The 19,857-nt window shown below is 36.3% G+C and overlaps 1 protein-coding gene across 1 annotated transcript in view; it reads left to right on the forward strand.

The window, feature by feature from the left end:
• The first annotated feature begins 4,751 nt into the window (after nt 1-4,751).
• LOC125646360 (DNA repair and recombination protein RAD54-like) overlaps nt 4,752-19,857 on the forward strand; it is a 37,287-nt gene continuing 22,181 nt past the window's right edge. The window contains exons 1-9 of the mRNA XM_056140318.1: nt 4,752-4,913; nt 6,833-6,913; nt 7,131-7,235; nt 7,403-7,463; nt 11,821-11,956; nt 15,633-15,702; nt 16,817-16,894; nt 18,043-18,090; nt 19,729-19,797. Coding sequence (XP_055996293.1) covers nt 4,911-4,913; nt 6,833-6,913; nt 7,131-7,235; nt 7,403-7,463; nt 11,821-11,956; nt 15,633-15,702; nt 16,817-16,894; nt 18,043-18,090; nt 19,729-19,797 — 651 coding nt within the window. The 5' untranslated portion in view covers nt 4,752-4,910. The remainder of the gene's footprint in view (nt 4,914-6,832; nt 6,914-7,130; nt 7,236-7,402; nt 7,464-11,820; nt 11,957-15,632; nt 15,703-16,816; nt 16,895-18,042; nt 18,091-19,728; nt 19,798-19,857) is intronic.

Consider the following 19,857-nt stretch of genomic DNA (forward strand, 5'->3'; position numbering starts at 1 on the left):
TTATGAAAAAAGGGTTTGGGGGAGAGAATATTATAGTTAGGACATGTCCTCACACCGCTTGTCCTCACTATGCTAATCACATTTATGAGGACGTGATTGTGAGGACTTTTTTTTTTTTGTCCTCACAACTTTTGTCCATTGTAATTGGTTGAAATACATTACTCACTTTAGGCCAATTAAAATAAATGATATATTATCATCCTCGCCCGCCCCTTAAAGAAGGGCCCACACCGATTTTTTTTTTATTATTATTTTCGCCAAAATTACGATTTCAAACAAACTTACTTCCCAGTGACATGATCGAGTGAATGATTAAAGTCACAGATCGTTGGTTTTATATCTTTTACCAATTAAGGATTCTTTGAATGTTAACTTGATTAACACTTTGTGTGATATCTTTTGTCATTATATTTTTCTCGGGAAATAAAAATTGAAAAATAAAATCCTCCCATCCACCCCATATATTTTTTGTAACCCCATATGATAATCTACCAATTAAGTTGAACTGGCCTTGTAACACGTTTTACTCTCTCTCTCTCTCTCTCTCTCTCTCTCTCTCTCTCTCTCTCTCTCTCTCTCTCTCTCTCTCTCTGTACTATGAGGGCAGTGCTTTTTGAAACAAACTGAGGAGGTATTTTGCATGCCGAGAATGTCATAATAGAAATGTGATTTCTTTCGTTTGAGGAACGAATTAGACAGGAATCAGTTTCTACTTGGTAATTATAATGAATGGATTATTCCGGATATTTCAAGTTTTCAATTCGAATACCTGTATAGGTATGTTCAGTCATGCGGTTCAATAGAACCGGTTTTAAGGGCGTACTCTACATCGTCATAATGGCTGACTTCCTTTAAAAACATGGATGAAAAAATCGATATCAGCAATATAAGACTTTTCCTTTTCCATTTAAATACCTAGCCCAGTAGCTCAGTAGGTTAGAATACCGACTGCTGAACTGTAGGTTGCAGGTTCGAACAGACAACACGTTTAAATTTTATACTAATACTAATTTGTATTTACATTTATGTAATTATAGTACGTTGTATTGTTACAACATTAAAAGCTGCTGCGTGTCGTTGCTAGTCGTAAACTGCTGTGTGTCGTTGCTAGTCCATTTAGTGTGTTATGTTGTTTGAATGGGTTTTAAAGGAGAACAATTTTAGGGCAACGTATTGTGATGGAAAACGGTAATATTCTGGCCTGTTTAGCCATTTAAATTCCGTTGTTGTTCACTCTGCATAGGCTGGACCACGTCATCATCATGGCCATGGAAAGAATATTACCAGAGGTGGAACATTTAGGTCATCTGTCTTCTTTTTTAATGCATTATTTTGTAAATATATTATAAGTAAATATTTTATTTGAAGATGTTGCATTCAAAGTCCTTTTTCTTTTTCATTCGTTAACCTCGAAATTTTCGAATGTAAAGAAAGTATATATTATTTTTGGTCGATAAAATGTGAAATTACTTCCATGAACAAACCTACATATAGTGACGGTAAGAGAATTAAATGTAACTCCTCATACTATAACAAGAATCGGAAGAAACGAAAAAAGTTTAGGATTTTAAACAAAATCTTAATATAATTCATTTTAATTGATGTCTGTGAATACATGTGTATTATCGTGGAGTGGGCCATCCGTTTGTTTCATTTCGTTTTCCCCACGTGCTCTTTTTTTTGGGGGGGGGGGGGGGGGGTCACTCAGGTGACCTATTGGAAATGATCAGTGCCCATCGTGCAATAACAATTAAACATTTTAACTTCTTGATAACTACAATTCCACCCATCCCCAAATTCGGTATGAAGCATCTTTGAGACAAGAGAGACATAAATTGTAAATAAAATGCATAGCCATGTAGAGCAGGAAGGCCTCTACCAAAATTGTAAATTTCATGATTTCCGGAGTAGAGATTCTTACCACATGGTGGGGACAAACATTATATATATACATGTAGTGTTTATCACAGGCACCTGAAGTATGGATATTACTACCCCCCCCCCCCCTTTCTCTTTCTTTAATGGTAATAATTTCTCTGAAATGTGTGAGTTCCGTGTCTATCTAATCCCTCTTTCAATTTATGAAATCGTTTCACGCTTTTTGTAAGCTTTAGGGATTGGCCTTCTACCGGTATAATGTATTTTATTACCAGTAAAAGGCCAGTTTCTAAAGCTTACAAAAAGTGTGAAACGATTACATAAATTGAAAGATTGTATCGCGCGAGAATTTTTCACTCATATGGAGACGTCACCAAGACCGGTGAAGGGCTTACCTGTGGTGTATATTGAATTGAAAGTAAAGGAGCAGGTATATCCCTTTACAAATATTGAAAATTTCATGATCCCAGGCGTAGAGTTTTTTAATACCGTGGTGGGTCCAAAATGGTCATAGAGATTAAATGTATTACGCAATTTCCGAGTTGCCCAATAGTTATTTCCTTTTTATGAACTCTTACGCGCGGTAAAGCGCAAACTGTTTTCACATTCACGCGGTGGGTACAAATGATTGTCGCTGCGTTCAAATTTGGTACACAACTCGCCTTTGCGCCGTCATGCATTCTAACATAACTTAACACAACTCGCCTTCGCGCTGACAAGCAGCGCGCCGTCACACTAACACTTATTGGCGTGATGTGACTAACGCTTTTGCAAATGGCCCTATCAGGACACCATTCATACGTGTCTATTCTCTCTTGTCCTTTCCGCCACCCATACATATTAAGACCATATTAAACTTCAAAGCTATTTCCTGAAATAATTTGGAGCGTCCAACCAAAAATATCTTTGCGAAACGAGCAATACATAAATATCAAGACAAACCACTTAATTAATACACAACAAATGCTTTTATATGCACAACAGTGTATTTTGCAAAGATAAACGGTTTCTCACCATATATACATGAAAGGTGAAGATAACGAACACTGATCAATCTCATAACTCCTATAAGCAATACAAATTAGAGAGTTGGGCAAACACGGATCCCTGGATATACCAGGTGCCTAGGAGGAGTAAGCATCCTCTGTCGACCGGTCACACCCGCCGTGAGCCCTAGATATCTTGATCAGGTAAACGGAGCTTTCCGTAGTTAAAATCAGTGTGCTAAGAACAGCCTAACAATCGGTAGAAACACGCCAGACAGCATTTGACCCAATGATAGGTTGTATTGACGAACTAGATCGCTATAACGACCATAGAAATTGCAATATGCTGATTTTAAACGAGACTGTTGGAACCCCTGCACCATCTACTTGTTTATCAGTATCCTGCTTCGATTTAAAAACTGACCATACGCAGAACAAGCTCTGGCGTATCGAATCAGTAATTGAGAGATATAAACACCATATGATAATGGAATATTGCTATATAAATATGGGAAGTTGACGATGGAGAAGCTGAAATCATGCTGCTTGTCATAAAGTTGGGTTGAACTAATGTGCCGCTAATATCTACTTTCAATAAAATATCTAAGTATGAAGCAGAAGTGGACGACCCTGTGGTATCTTTTATTTCCAGTTCATTGGGATATATCGAATCGACATATGAAATCATATATAGGAAACAGGGCTCACGGCGGGTATGACCGGTCAACAGGGGATGCTTACTCCTCCTGGGTACCCGATCCCACCTCTGGTGTGTTCAGGGGTCCGTGTTTGCCCAACTATCTATTTTGTATTGCTTGTAGGAGTTATGAGATTGATCACTGTTCGTTATCTTCACCTTTCATATTGAAATCAAGATACATAATCGTCCGAGATATCTGACGTTTTCCTGTGTTTTTTTTTAATGATTTTGATATTTACCGTGCCAGGAAAACGTCAGAACCGGTGCCATTACGTAAATTGAAAATTTGGCCGCCTCCTCTGAAAGCGGCATTCTCGGGCCGATTTTAAATACTTGCAAGTCGAATTCAATGTTAAATTCATAAGTAATCAATAAAATGATGCTTCTTGTACTTATTAACACTGATTTTGGGAGTTCTTTCATCACATATATAAACAGTCTCTTGAAAATATTTTACTACAAACAGCCGAGCCTCCGTGGCCGAGTGGTTAGAGCACCGCGCTCAAAATCACACGGACTCTCACCTTGTTGGCGCAGGTTCGAATGCCGCTCGCGACGGTAAGTGAGAAAGTTCCCCAGTTTACTTTCGGATGGTCGGTGGTCTCTTCCCAGGTACATTGTCAATCTCTCACCAGAGGGCGATACGCTACGCTCCACAACACCAGAGGGCGTTACGCTACGTTGCGTAGCGCGTCCTCTGGTGAGATAATGGTACATTGTATCTTGGTTCTCTCTTCCCCCAATAAAACCTGGGCGCCACCAGATAACTGAAACATTGTTGATTGTGGCGGAAAACATCAATTAATCAATCATTAATTAATTGTTTTGAATCACGTGACTCGTTCGCTCAATTGACAGCGAAAATTCGGTGACTACAATTGTGTGCTTCTGTTATCGAATTTTGGAGTGATATTTTCTTTTAATCGATAAGTATGAGAAGCATCGATTCATAAATGGGTGATGAACAGGCATAAAAACCTAATAACGAACGGACGCGTAAACAGTCGTCGGGTGGCCCCCCAAGAATCAGAATCCTTCGCAATAGGCTCTGCGCTTTTAGGGATCATCATGATGGTCTGCAATCAAACGTTAGGAACAATGGGTTATTTACAATCACAGGATCTTCTTGGTACTCTCAGTACTTTGATTTATTTACGAGAACAATTCTAGAACAACTTATCTAAATCCTTTTCAACCGGAAGTACTATGAGGCAGAAACCGCTGGCGCTGATTTTGAAAAGGGTTTATAATAAATAACTTTGTTTACAACGGTTTTTGCCTTATATGAAATTTTTCACCCGTACAATATCGGACAATGATTTAAAGATGCAGCATTATTATTTGAAATGGTTAGTATTTGAATTCTACGATATTATAGTGACGGTGCTGATATCGACGGTGCGCAGTTAGGTACTCTACTGTCTCTACATCATACATGTTCATTAGTTAGAATCGGGTTCGTAGGACAATAGATCATTCTCTCTTCATGTTTATCTGATAAGATGTCTTACGATGTGACCGTGTTTGAGGGCGAAGCAAAAAATATTGGCATCTATAGAATCTATATCCATAACAGGAACAAAAAATATCCCCAAGTTAGCACCTATAACGCTCTATTAAAGCATCCTCCTAACTTTAATAGACATTTGATCTGCCTATTCATTGAATGCGGGAAACACTATGCAACTGATGTAGACAGTGCATTGTGATGTCATTCAGCGTCGGTGTTTAGCCAATACACAAACATACATGTAGGAGACATTGTACAATCGCGTTAATCGAGGAGTGATTATATATGATTAGGAAAATAAAATTTACATGCTTTTACGGATTTTATGTAGCATCTCAGAAAGACATAAACTTGGGTACACAAGATTCAAAACGGAGAAATACATGTCCACGCGCTAGTATTAGAATCGACGCCATTGGTAAAAAAAAATTCAAGTTCCATAGCTATTAGGGCTGCAACAGGTACCCGAAATAACCAAAAACTGCGGGTTGTGTTGTTCAGGTCGGGTGCGGTTCCATTTTTCCGTATTTTGGTTCGGGTCTGGTTTTTAAAATAATATCATTATTAGAAATCCGTTTAAATGAAATGTCAAAATCCTCAAAGGTACCATAGCTGTATTTTATTCAATTGTTAAATGATGACATTGTGGACAAACCTGTGCACAATAACAGTATGTAAGATATGTCAGATGTATTGAAAATACGCCACAGGATCAACATCGTCAATGACAAAACACTTCAAGCATGGATGGAAACGAGTAGAAATGACAGTTCTGTTCTAGTACCATGGATGTTGAGAACAGAAATACCCAAACCCAAAGTAAAAAAAATTAGAACCGACCCGAATTTGTTAGGAACTGTGACAGCCTAATAAGTATGGTTTAATTTTTCATTAGTTTTCTACATTTTCCTTTTAAACATACATGTATATGATATTACCCATAGAGAGAGCTCCTCGTGTCGTGAGAGGGCTTCACCCACAATTGTAATGCTATTTAATGTATTTATGTAATGTATGTCAACATTTCAATTTCAGAAATTAAAGATTAAGTAAGCGTTGCAGTGGATATGGAGGCAAATCTTTTTGTTCATTTATTTTGTATTGAATTTGTGTCTGATGCGGTTTTGGATGAATATTACAAAGCAATATTACATTGGCTCATCCAATATTAGACTTATTAAAAGGAGATATGTGTTTCACATTACTACAGTAAATTAAAGCAGTATATGGAACATGCGTATCTCTTTTTAAAGTCTATATAATAGACTAGCTGTAAAACTTTAAGTGCTGTAAGTATTTGAGGCTTTTTATGCCCCTGGAATTGAAGATTCAGGGGCATCTAGTTTTTGGCCTGTCCATCTGTCTGTCTTTGGCAAAAAACTTTATCCTTGATGATCATATTTTTTACACCATAAGAAGTAGACCTTTCATATTTGGTATGTGTATTCCTTGTGGCAAGACCATTCCATTGGTACTAAAATCTTTGACCTGGTGACATTTACATTGATCTTTGACCTACTTTTAGAAAATTCTAATATAAGCCATATCTTTTAAACTATATTAACGGCACTGCTTTCATATTTAGCATGTGCTTTTCTTGTTAGAAGATCTTTTCCATGGTACCAAATTTGTTGACCTTGAAACTGACCTCTGACCTACTTTGATAATTATTCAGTAAAATGTTGTAATCTGGGGGCATCAGTGTTTCACAAACACATTTCAGTATAATGATTTATAATATATCTTTAATGATTTCAGAGAAGAAGTCAAGCTCCCAGTCAGAGGTGTTTGATACCAGTTTCATCTCAGAGAAATATACAAGAACAAATTAAACCATTGGTGAGTAGTGCACTGAAAATTTATGATATCTAGTTCACTGTGTACTTGTAAGCCGATGATCATAGAATATACATTTGTACTATGGTCATCAGCTGGTACACAGTGTTGTTGGAATAAACATGCTGGGAGTGACAATGTATATCAAGAAAAATCAATTTTAACATTTTCTATCTTGAATACATTTAATCTATAAACTTTGATTTGTGTGATATCGCAGGTAAAGAGAGCTCGCTATGATGATGATTGTGGAAATGATGAACGACCACCATTATCAACGATCACCAACATGCCTTTGGTCAAATACCCAGATGCAAAGGATCATGTTAGTTCATGTTTCTTCGTAGAAATCACCAACAATTATGAAGGAATATATTTGAACTGTGAAACTTCTGTTTTGTCTCTCTTGATGTAATTGTAAAACATATTTTTAAAAGAAGAAAGCATTGATTATGATATGTATGGCTTTTAATACCTTGTCAAATATTCTAGGAGGAGTTCATTAGAAAGATACTGTCCAAGCCATTCAAGATTCCAATACCAAATTACAAAGGTGAGTAATTCAGGGATCTACAGCGCAGATTACTGTAAAAGTGGTTATTTATGTGTTGGGGAAATTTACACTAATTACACGATCATTTAATAAGCGTGCAAATTTCCCCCACGCGTATAGTTATAAATATTTGATATAATATATATTATATTCAGTTACCACGTATTTTTCCACCAAGCGTAATGTTGGACATGGAAAAACACATATTTAACCCCCAGTGTAAGTAACCACTTCTACAGTACCTAAGACAAGTAAAATCAGTGATCAGATTAGGGCTATTCCAGAAATAAATACAAGGGGGGGGGGGGGGGGGGGGGGGGGGGGGGGTGGCGGGAGGCACCTTTTGTATATACCAAGCACCCATAAAAAAAAAAAAAAAAATTACCCCATGACCCATCAAATTAATAAACTCATTTTACAATGACCCATCTAATAAAAAAAAAAACTAACCAGACCCACCACAAAAATATTTTTAAAAATGAAAACGGTACAAATCTCGCGAGGTTTTCGGGACAAACATTCTAGTCAATGACGCGGTAATGCCTGTGCGACATTGTATCACAGTAGTTCTGAAGAAACGATGTCACATCAACAATCAAAGGCATCTATGGCGGGAATGTTGGAAAGATTGGGAGTCCAAACGATGCAATTATCATGAAATGGGTATGGATATGTTTTTCCACGAATCGTTCGTCTTCTTGGAGCCCGCGCCCGGAGGCCTCTATATCACCATCACACCGACTGATAAATATAACGCATCGGTACCCTCGTCTAAATCAACTAAGGTTTGCCTATTTTTATTAGAAAACGGAATACCTATTGGTTTCAAAATATTCCCAAAATCGATGCACTGTAAACTGTAATAATCTACAGAACAGAGTTCGCCGCCATCACGTCCAAAGGGACCCTACTAAACGCGCCTCTAATTTGAAGAGTGTCGTAATGGAAAGTTATGCGCTGCAAAGAGCGACAACTCGAATAGTTCTATGTTACTTCCGATTTCCGATTTTGAAAGCAGCATTTCGAAAGCACGTTTTCAATTTTCCCTCCAACGTTTTGTAACCAACACGACAAGAGCGACAATAAAAATATTCTGAAAACTCAACACCCACGTGGCACAAAATAAAACAATAGAAACTACCCACTACCCATAATAAATATTTTTTTAACAGTCCAACCACGGACCAATTAAAATATGAAAAAATACGACCACCCACACAAAAAAATATCATTTGCCGCCCGACCCCCCCCCCCCCATTTGATCATTTCTGGAACAGCCCTTAGTGAAAATGGTTACCTGTTTGGGATATTACAGAATTCCTATTCTTATTCTGACATGATTGACCATATGATTTAAAGAAAGGTGGAGAAATCAAAGGAGATGTTTTTCATCCATTGTTTATTTTGACTTCTTTATAAATGTTCCAAACAAGTTGGTCATTCCCTCTGGATAGATCATCCCTTTAATCATTTTGTAAATGAAGTGCACTTTTGGAAATAATAAATATTTGGAAGGGTACCTGTAAAAAAATGAAACGCAATGAAATCTGTCGAAACAAAATGAAATCTGTCGAAATGAAACCTATCGAAACGAAACAGATTGTAGAACCGAACTGTGTAATCATGAAAATAAAAAATGGTATCTCAGGTCCCTGTGAAAGTTACCACATATAAATGAAATTCTCTTCCCTGTTTATGTGGTCTTTCGGGTTGACTGATACATTTTTAAGCGGTCCATCGGTTAGCATCAAACATTGTTTGAAGAAGCTGGTGTCTGAGAAATTTGAAAGCAGGAAGATGTTTAACTTCTTTTAAAATAATATCTCTAACTGCTGAGGTGTGAGTACTTTCAATAATGGAAAAAATTATGCAATTCGGGAAGATATTTATACATGCATTATTCAAAATTATTATTGATATGCAGTAAGTCTAAAGATAACTCAATATATTTGGGGTGTTGATAAAATGGGAAATTGAAAATGGAACGGAAAACGGAAAATATTTAATGCAATGATTCAGGAGGAGGTCAGCATTTTGTAAAATAAAAAGGCTTAAGAACAAGGGAAGCAAACATTACAAAGAAAATGGGAAGACACACTCAGAATCCACCGTTTGATATACTACAAATACACAATGTCCTCATGTATACATAGATTTGCCTTTAAAGCAAAAAATACGAAACATGTATTTATGCCCAAAGGTGGATCCAATGCAGGCGATACCACCCCTCATTTAGTATGTTTCCTCAGACCTCCGACCTGTGAGACTGTAACCCTCCGTTTTGAAATTTCTGGATCCGAAACTAATTGCACATGGTATTGTGCTTACCCCCCCCCCCCCTTTCCAACTTTTAAAACTTTGTATCAGTCAATCCGAAAGCCTCCATCAAAGGGGAGGTGGAGTTTATTTATATGTGGTAAATTTCACAGGTTATACAATCCGTTTCGGTAGGTTTTGTATCGGTGGGTTTCGTTTCGGTAGATTTTGTTTCGCACTTTACAGGTACCCATATTTGGAATGCTTGATCAAGTAAGTCTCGGATGTGTACATGGTGAAGATATTCCATTATATAAAAATTCAATGAAGAATTTGAAATAAGTATTTCTGTGTAAAACAATGAGACACCTGCAGAATTTTTATTGGGGTTCAAATTCATAACAAGAAACAATAAAGAGTGATTATAATGAAAAGTACAAATAAAAAGTGAATTAAAAGGGAGGGGGTATAGATCTGGAAAGACTTTCATGAATTGAATATATATGCATGTAATGATGTAACATGAACCTAGTCCTTACAATATTCAGACATGATTTTTCTTCGCTTTAAAGCGGAATTCTACTTTATGGACTGGAAAAATCCGTTTTCTGTATAAGGATCCCGTTTCCAGAAATTTTTAGGTTCAATAAATTTCACCGTTTACGAATCTTATTTTTTGGAATAACCGGTTTTAACATTGAATTTTACATAGGGGTCAGTATTTCCTCATTGAATTCTTCTCTTTGATTGGTTGAATCATTATGATATGACACAATTAGCAGAATCTACACTGACTGTAAACACATTGGCCTTACAAAATTGTCTCTATACTATAAGTAGTATAAAGAGACGACAAGGTCCAGCTATTAAAGAACCTTTTAGTCCAGTGTTGGTAGATTGCGTAGGACCTTTGCCTAAGACTAGGCTAGGGAACCAATACCTGTTTACTATTATTGGCATTTTTATAAAGCTTAAAACCTCACAAGTGGTTCACAGAATTCAATTTCTGAAAAACTTCTTAAAGTTGAAATATCCATTTTTGGCCCCCTGGTCTAGGGGTGCTGTCCCTATATACCCCCACTGGGGGAGGTCTCCCAGATCCCCACTGGGGGAGGTCTCCCAGATCCCCCTTCTGCTTTTTCTACCTTTCTGTAGAATCATGTCTGAATATTACAAAATGTATTTCTAAAATAAGAATGTCTTCACATATGTTAGAAGTTGAAAGGGGAAGACATTTTACGATTCCTAGTTGTAAAAGAGTGTGTAGATTATGTAAAACATCCATTAAGGATGAACTTCATTTTATACTTATATGTCCTTCGTACTGTGAGTTAAAGAAAAAAGTACATAAAACCATATTACTGGGAAAAGCCAAATTCATTCAAACTCGTACAGTAATACTTAATAGTATTAATAACCTCAAGGTTTTGTTCAACTAGGCAAAAATATAAAGCATTCATTTGTTGGGATAATCTTTAATAACGTTAGACATGCCAATTCTTTAGTAAGGTGATATGCTCAAATATGTACATATGTAAAGGCATCACAATATGTTATATATTCTAATGAACTTTATGTTGTTAACAGAGACCCTATCTCTTACAATATACATTGTATCTTGTCACCTATATTCACACCTACTGAGTGTTTGTTATACAACTGTTTGTGTGTTAACCAATATGTTGTATTGCATAAGGAATTAAAAAATTGAATTTCTTGATTATGCAAAGATAAAATAAATTTTCTTATAAATGTTTTTTTTCTCAAAGTAGGTTTATTTTTAGACAATAAAATTTTAAGGGTCCATTTGTCAATGGACAAGAAGATAAAAAGGTTTAAAGATGGTTATCCCTGACTTATTTTACATACTGTGTATATTGAAGAAATGGAAAATGTATCTATCATTTGAATGAAACCTATTGACCAAGAGATGTTGTAATTCATTTACAATGAAAAGAACAACTGAATCTTAGATGCGCAAGGTGATCTAGCTTGCTATACACATAATTACGTTTGAAGAATAGAAATCCAGGGTACCTGACCCAGGACCAGTGATAAAATGTATAACATGCATAAGGTTACTTTACTTCTTGGATTACAGGACCGCTTGCTGGTAGAGCACTTGGGATCCGTCGTCAAGGCTCCCGACAGCCCCTGCACGATCCAAATGAAGAAGATGCATTGATTCTGTACTCTCCTCCAGAGTTATCTGCCCATGAACAGCTCAAGGCTGATATGTATGTACATAACTGAAATTTATTTACTGAGTAATCGGGTAAAATCGTGGGGCTAACTTCGCAGTGTACAACAAATATCTGCATTTTGGGATCTGAGAAAACTTGTCTTTTAAAAAAATAAATCAAATCCGAAATTAAAAGTTAGTTTGGCAAGTGTATTTATTACTTGATCTTTGTGGTACACTGTTACATGAAGGATCTAGTTCTGGTTTGTTGTTTTTATTTTAAACATCTTAGATTTGTCTCAGATACTATTGGACTAATTCTGACCAGATTTTTGGTAAGCACCTAGTTGACAAGGGCACCACAAAACTTTATGTGGATTTTTTATCATCCCTGGAAAAGGGGGGGGGGGTCTGAGAGGTGTACCCAAACCCCCATCCCCCCTTTAAAAATCCTCTTTGCTTTTGCTTTGTTACATGTAAGGAGCTTACTGTGTGCATAGTCTTGACAAGCTAAGAGGCCTTTATCAAAAGTATAAAATTCATGGCTCCTGGGTTCTGGTGCTATGGTCAGGTTTGTCATTGCTGAAAATAGTAAAAATGCATTATTTCTTTAAAAGTTCTTGTTCTTGACTCTTTGATATCAAACAGCCATACTAAATACATAGTAATAATTCACAAAAGAAGTCACTGCATAAACTTTGAAATTCGTGGCCCTTGAGTTTGGAGTTCTAGTGTTAGTTAAGGTTTTAATGCTCATATAGTGAAAATTTATTATTTCTAGTAAAGGACTACAGATGTATATATCATAACACGCATTTCCCGTGGGGATTCAGGTTAGAATAGGTCCTCAGTACCCCTTGTTTGTTGTACGAGGCGACTAAATGGGATGGTCCTTTGGATGAGACCGCAAAAACCGAGGTCCCGTGTCACAGCAGGTGTGGCACGATAAAGACCCCTCCCTGCTCAAAGGCCATAAGCGCCAAGCATAGGCCTAAATTTTGAAGCCCTTCACCGGCAATGGTGATGTCTCCATATGAGTGAAAAATTCTCCAGAGGGATTTTAAACAATATCAATCGATCATGTATCATAACACCCTAGCAGGGGCCCAATAAAGTTCCAAATTTGAAAGCTTTAAAGGAAGTCTAAATCTTTTTTTTTGTGTCATAAAACAGGGCATATCCAATACAGTTTCATATTATTGTAATTTGTCTTTGGTATTACATGTAATCTAATTTAGTTTTTTTTTTTTTTTAAAGTTAAAATTTTATATTGTGATAGTTAATAATCAAGAAGTAATGTTTCTTATCGACTCCATTAAGATTTGAATCCACTCTAACAAGCTAAGAGTCACTGTCATTATCAATCTCTGGTTGGTAAGAATCTTGACTACCAAAGCAAATACCCAATAGACCTTTAAAAAACAAACACTGTAAAAATGTGAACCAAGGGAAGATAACTCTAACTGCTAAAAATGTTTAATTATTTTTGGTGTGCGATGTATCTGGAGTCCTTAATGAAGCTGCAATATCAGAATGAATGTTTATCATTATTTATGAGAGGTTAATAATAAGTTCGAAAGTTGCAATTGTTTTATCAACAATTGCAACTTTTCTTGTATAAATACTCGGTGACTGATAAGGCCTCTATGTCTCTTGTTAGGTCACCTGAATTCATTCAGGTGACCTATTGCTATCTGTTTTTGTCCTTCGTCGTGCGTCGTGCGTTAACATTTGAACATTTTCAGCTTCTTCTCTGAAACCCCTGAACCAATTTCAACCAATTTTGGCATATAGCATCTGTGGGTGGAGGGGAACAAAAATTGTGAAATTCGTGGTCCCTGCCCCCCTGGGGCCTGAGGGGTGGGGCAAAAACCATCAAAATGAGTGTAATTTTAAAAAATCTTCTTCTTTACTCCTGGACATCAAGAAGCCAAACTGTGGGCATAATTATAATGAGCGTTGAGCCCTCTACCAAAATTGTGAAATTCATGGCCCCTGGGGCAGGGGTTCTTGTGTTAGGGTGGGGCTCTATTGGTCATATAGTGAAAGTGTAGAAATTCTTTGAAAATCTTCTTCTCTGTCCCTGGGTATTAAGTAGACAAACTAATAGCATGGTAATGATGAGCAAGGATGCCTCTTTATACCCCCCGCAACAAGTTGTGGGGGGTATACTGGAATCGGGTTGTCCGTCTGTCCGTCCGTCCGTCCATCCGTCTGTAGATGCAATGGTTTCCGGGCTCTAAAGCATTATCCTTTCCACCTACCGTCACCATATCATATATATGGACTACCCATGGGATGAAGATGTTCCCTATCGATTTTGGGGTCAAAAGGTCAAAGGTCAAGTGCACTGGACATTGAAGTAGCAATATGGTTTCCGGGCTCTAAAGCATTATCCTTTCCACCTACAGTCACCATATCAAACATATGGACTACCCATGGGATGAAGATGTTCCCTATTGATTTTGGGGTCAAAGGTCACGTGCACTGGACATTGAAGTAGCAATATGGTTTCCGGGCTCTAAAGCGTTATCCTTTCCACCTACAGTCACCATATCATATATATGGACTACCCATGGGATGAAGATGATCCCTATCGATTTTGGGGTCAAAAGGTCAAAGGTCACACGCACTGGACATTGAAGTAGCAATATGGTTTCCGGGCTCTAAAGCGTTATCCTTTCCACCTACAGTCACCATATCATACATATGGACTACCCATGGGATGAAGATGTTCCCTATTGATTTTGGGGTCAAAAGGTCAAAGGTCATGTGCACTGGACATCGAAGTAGCAACACTCAGAAAAGAGGTAGTTTATACCTATTACCAACACCCTTTGGGAGATTGGGGTAAGCGGGGGGTATTCTTAGTGAGCATTGCTCACAGTACCTCTTGTTAAAAATTGTGAAATTCATGGCCCCTGGATCAGGGGTTCTGGTGCTAGGGTGGGGCTCTATAAGTCATATAGTGAAAATGCATTATTTCTTTGAAAATCTTCTTTTCTGTCCTTGGGTATTAAGTGGACAAACCAATAGCATGGTTATGATGAGCAAGGATGCCTCTTTCAAAATTGTGAAATTCATGGCCCCTGGGTCAGGGGTTCTGGTATTAGGGTGGGGCCCTATTGATCATATAGTGAAAATGCATTTTATTTCTTTGAAAATCTTCTCCTCTGCTGCTGGGTATTAAGTAGACAAACTAATAGTATGATAATGATGATCAAGGATGCTTCTTTCAAAACTGAAATTTATGGCCCCTGGGTCAGGGGTTCTGGTGCAAAGGCAGGGCTGACCACATAGCTATTCAATGTTTCTTCCATCCAAAAGTAAAATTCTTATATTTAAACACAAACCTAATTCAAACATTGGAAGGTTGTTACATGATACTCAGGTGACCTATAAGGCCCCTGGGCCTCTTGTTCTTGCTTTGGATGAAAATGCAACGAAGTGTAATACCGGTACTTAGAACAAGCAACATTTATGATTGAATTGTCAACAATTGACAGAAACTATTTAAAAAATATGTCACCACGAAATACATAATGATAATTAAACTTTTCAGAAGTATGTCAATTACTTTGCGAGTAAAATTTTAAAAACATTTGAATTTTAGGTTGCACATAAGTTGATTTCATTTTCTTCATAGAATTTGAAAATACACATTATTTATGCACATATTTTTGTTTTAAAACCGGGATCTTATAGAATGGTTTATAATTCCATGCATACAGAGATAAACAGCCAGTACATGTGGTGGTGGATCCTGTTGTATCAAAAGTCCTGAGGCCTCATCAAAGAGAGGTAAGCACTCCTCCTACTTCTTCTCCCTCCTCTTCTTCCTACTCCTTCTTTCCACATCCTCCTCCTGCTCCTCCTTCTCCCTCTCTTCTTTTTAGCTCACCTGAGCCTTCAGCTCAAGTGAGCTTTTCTGATCAAAATTTGTCGGTTGTTTTTCATTGCCGTCGGCGTAAACTTTTCACATTTTCATCTCCTTCTTTAGAACCCTGGGTCAGTTTCAACCAAACTTGACACAAAGCATCCTTGGGTAAAGGACTTTTAAGTTTGTTCAAATGAAGAGCCATGCCCCCTTCAAAGGGGAGATAATCGCAAAAATAGGATGGGATCATTTAAAAAGATTCTTCTCAAGATCCACTGAGCCAGAGGAGCTGTTTACATGAAAACTTCCTTACATAGTGCAGATTCAAGTTTGTTCAAATCATGGCCCATGGGGTTAGGTTGGGGCCACAATAGGGGATCAAAGTTTTACATGCAAATATATAAGAGAAAATCTTTAAAAATCTTCTTCTCAAGAACCACTGAGCCAGAAGAGCTAAGATTTACATGATAGCTTACTGACATAGTGCAGATTCAAGTTTGTAAAAATCATGGCCCCTGGGGGTAGGTTAGGGGCACAATAGGGGAACAAAGTTTTACATGCAAATATATAAGAGAAAATCTTTAAAAATCTTCTCAAGAACCAATGGGCCAGGAAAGTAGAAATTTACATCAAAGCGCCCTGATATTGTTTTACATACAAATATATAGGGAAAGTTATTCAAAATCCTTTTCTGAAGAATCACTGGGCCAGAAAATTTTACATTTACATGGAAGCTTCCTTACATAATGCAGATTCAAGTTTGTTCAAATCCTGGGCTCCAGGGGTAGGATGGGGCGACAATAGGGAATCAAAATTTTACATACTAATATAGAGAGAAAATCTTCAGAAATGGGCCAAGGTGACTCAGGTGAGTGATGTGACCCATGGGCCTCTTGTTTCTGTTCACCTCTTCTTGTTGCTTCTCCTTCTTATACATAAATGATTCTTATGTAAGTAAAGATTTCATCTATAACTGACAGAATTCTGTAGTTATACACTTGTCTACCCTTGATGCATTTATTCCTTTTTCAATAACAGGGAGTAAAGTTTATGTATGACTGTGTCACAGGCCAGAGGATCCCTGAGAACTATGGCTGCATTATGGCTGATGAAATGGTATGTTTGTATATTACAATTTTTCTCTTTTTGTTTAGATAGAGATATTCAATATGCAAGTTTTGAGATATGTCCGAGTTATTTCCCTTTAGAGAGCTCTTGTACAATGTAAGGTGTGAAACAATTTGTTTATATGCAGGTTGTGGGACAAATGCCCATTACTGCATTAAATATGCAGTTTCGTCACCTGCATTTGATTTATACAGGAGTAAACAAACACATGCAATGCTTGAACATACTATATCTAAAATATGACTTGCAAATGTGATGTTTTTAGTTTTCATTGTAATAAACATTTCTTTTGATAATATTTTTTATTTCCTATATAAAGCAATGGCTTTAATGGTGGCGTAGATGTAATTACATTTACAGGGTGTCTCATAATATAACGGCACATATTTTGTGTAAGAAAAGTTATTCCAAGTTCTCACTTTAACATTTCATTAAATGCTTGCTCCTCCTTTGCACCTGATCCCGCCTCTGGTGTGTCCAGGGGTCCGTGTTTGCCCAACTATCTATTTTGTAGTGCTTGTAGGAGTTATGAGATTGATCACTGTTCGTTGTCTTCACCTTGCATTCATAAACCTTACAGTAAATGAGCTTTTAAGCGGCAAATCATTTTCCAACCTTGCTTTGTTTATTTCAGTTTTTAGCATGTGGCATGGCATTTTGTAAATGATACCTTTGAATGGCAGTGTTCAATGAGATAATGACTATACAGGTCAAATGAATCGTAACAGGCTCTTTAATGATAATCAAATTTTAAATACAAATTATAAGTATCACATTTTCACCAATTTTACATTTGTGCAAGATTTTCCTAGAGATTGATTTTCACTTAATGAAGATATAAATAATGATACAGGCGAAAATTGACAAAAAAGGGCTTATCTATATACAAGGCAGTGTCTATAGATCAAATAACGCTGCAGTATGATGAAATTACCTGAAAAGAATGTGGGTGGAAAATCTGTGTTGGTACATGTATATAATTTTCACAGACAAACGTTTCACACTGTTTTATATTCGGCAAAATACAGTAAACCGTAGGCACAGTGCTTTAGAATATCTTCATTCTCTTAATATTGGACATTATTCTCTTAATATTGGACATTATTCTCTTAATATTGGACATTTGATATTTGCAGGGACTAGGCAAGACCCTCCAATGTATATCTCTGATGTGGACACTCCTGGTATGAAATATTGTAAAACAGCACGGTAATCGTGTGTGTACATGTTTATATTGTAAAACAGAATGGTAATCAAGTGTGCACATGTTTATATTGTAAAACAGAAAGGTAATCATGTGTGTACATGTTTATATTGTAAAACAGAATGGTAATCATGTGTGTACATGTTTATATTGTAAAACAGAACGGTAATCATGTGTGTACATGTTTATATTGTAAAATAGAACGGTAATCATGTGTACATGTTTATATTGTAAAACAGAATAGTAATCATGTATGTACATGTTTATATTGTAAAACAGAATGGTAATCGTGTGTACATGTTTATATTGTAAAATAGAACGGTAATCATGTGTGTACATGTTTATATTGTAAAACAGAATGGTAATCGTGTGTGTACATGTTTATATTGTAATTAGAACGATAATCATGTGTGTACATGTTTATATTGTAAAACAGAATGGTAATTATGTGTACATGTTTATATTGTAAAATAGAACAGTAATCGTGTGTGTACATGTTTATATTGTAAAACAGAATGGTAATTATGTGTGTACATGTTTATATTGTAAAACAGAACGGTAATTGTGTGTGTACATGTTTATATTGTAAAATAGAACGGTAATCATGTGTACATGTTTATATTGTAAAACAGAATAGTAATCATGTGTGTACATGTTTATATTGTAAAACAGAATGGTAATCGTGTGTACATGTTTATATTGTAAAATAGAACGGTAATCATGTGTGTACATGTTTATATTGTAAAACAGAATGGTAATCGTGTGTGTACATGTTTATATTGTAATTAGAACGATAATCATGTGTGTACATGTTTATATTGTAAAACAGAATGGTAATTATGTGTACATGTTTATATTGTAAAATAGAACAGTAATCGTGTGTGTACATGTTTATATTGTAAAACAGAATGGTAATTATGTGTGTACATGTTTATATTGTAAAACAGAACGGTAATTGTGTGTGTACATGTTTATATTGTAAAACAGAACGGTAATCGTGTGTGTACATGTTTATATTGTAATTAGAACGATAATCATGTGTGTACATGTTTATATTGTAAAACAGAATGGTAATTGTGTGTACATGTTTATATTGTAAAATAGAACAGTAATCATGTGTGTACATGTTTATATTGTAAAACAGAATGGTAATTATGTGTGTACATGTTTATATTGTAAAACAGAATGGTAATCGTGTGTGTACATGTTTATATTGTAAAAGAGAACGGTAATCGTGTGTGTACATGTTTATATTGTAAAATAGAACAGTAATCATGTGTACATGTTTATATTGTAAAACAGAATAGTAATCATGTGTGTACATGTTTATATTGTAAAATAGAATAGTAATCGTGTGTATACATGTTTATATAATCGTGTGTGTACATGTTTATATTGTAAAACAGCACGGTAATCGTGTGTGTACATGTTTATATTTGTGCAGTGTCAATACTATCATTTTGTGTTGCAACTTTTGAAAGAGAGATTTTGATAAAGAGAAAATAAGGAAGTATTGCAATATTTGAGGAGTACGACATGCAACATGAAATCCATATTAGAGGTATGTGTATTATTTAAGACGGCTTGTAAATAGCAGATGTTGTCATGTTACTTCCAGAGACAGAGCCCCGATTGTTGTCCACTCATTGATAAAGTAGTGGTGGTCACTCCCAGTAGTCTGGTCAGGGTATGGACTCTTTCTTTCATGCTATTGAAACTTATTGTTAAACGCAATACTATGTGACTG

Source organism: Ostrea edulis, chromosome 6 (assembly GCF_947568905.1).
Source record: "Ostrea edulis chromosome 6, xbOstEdul1.1, whole genome shotgun sequence".
Classification (NCBI taxonomy): domain Eukaryota; kingdom Metazoa; phylum Mollusca; class Bivalvia; order Ostreida; family Ostreidae; genus Ostrea; species Ostrea edulis.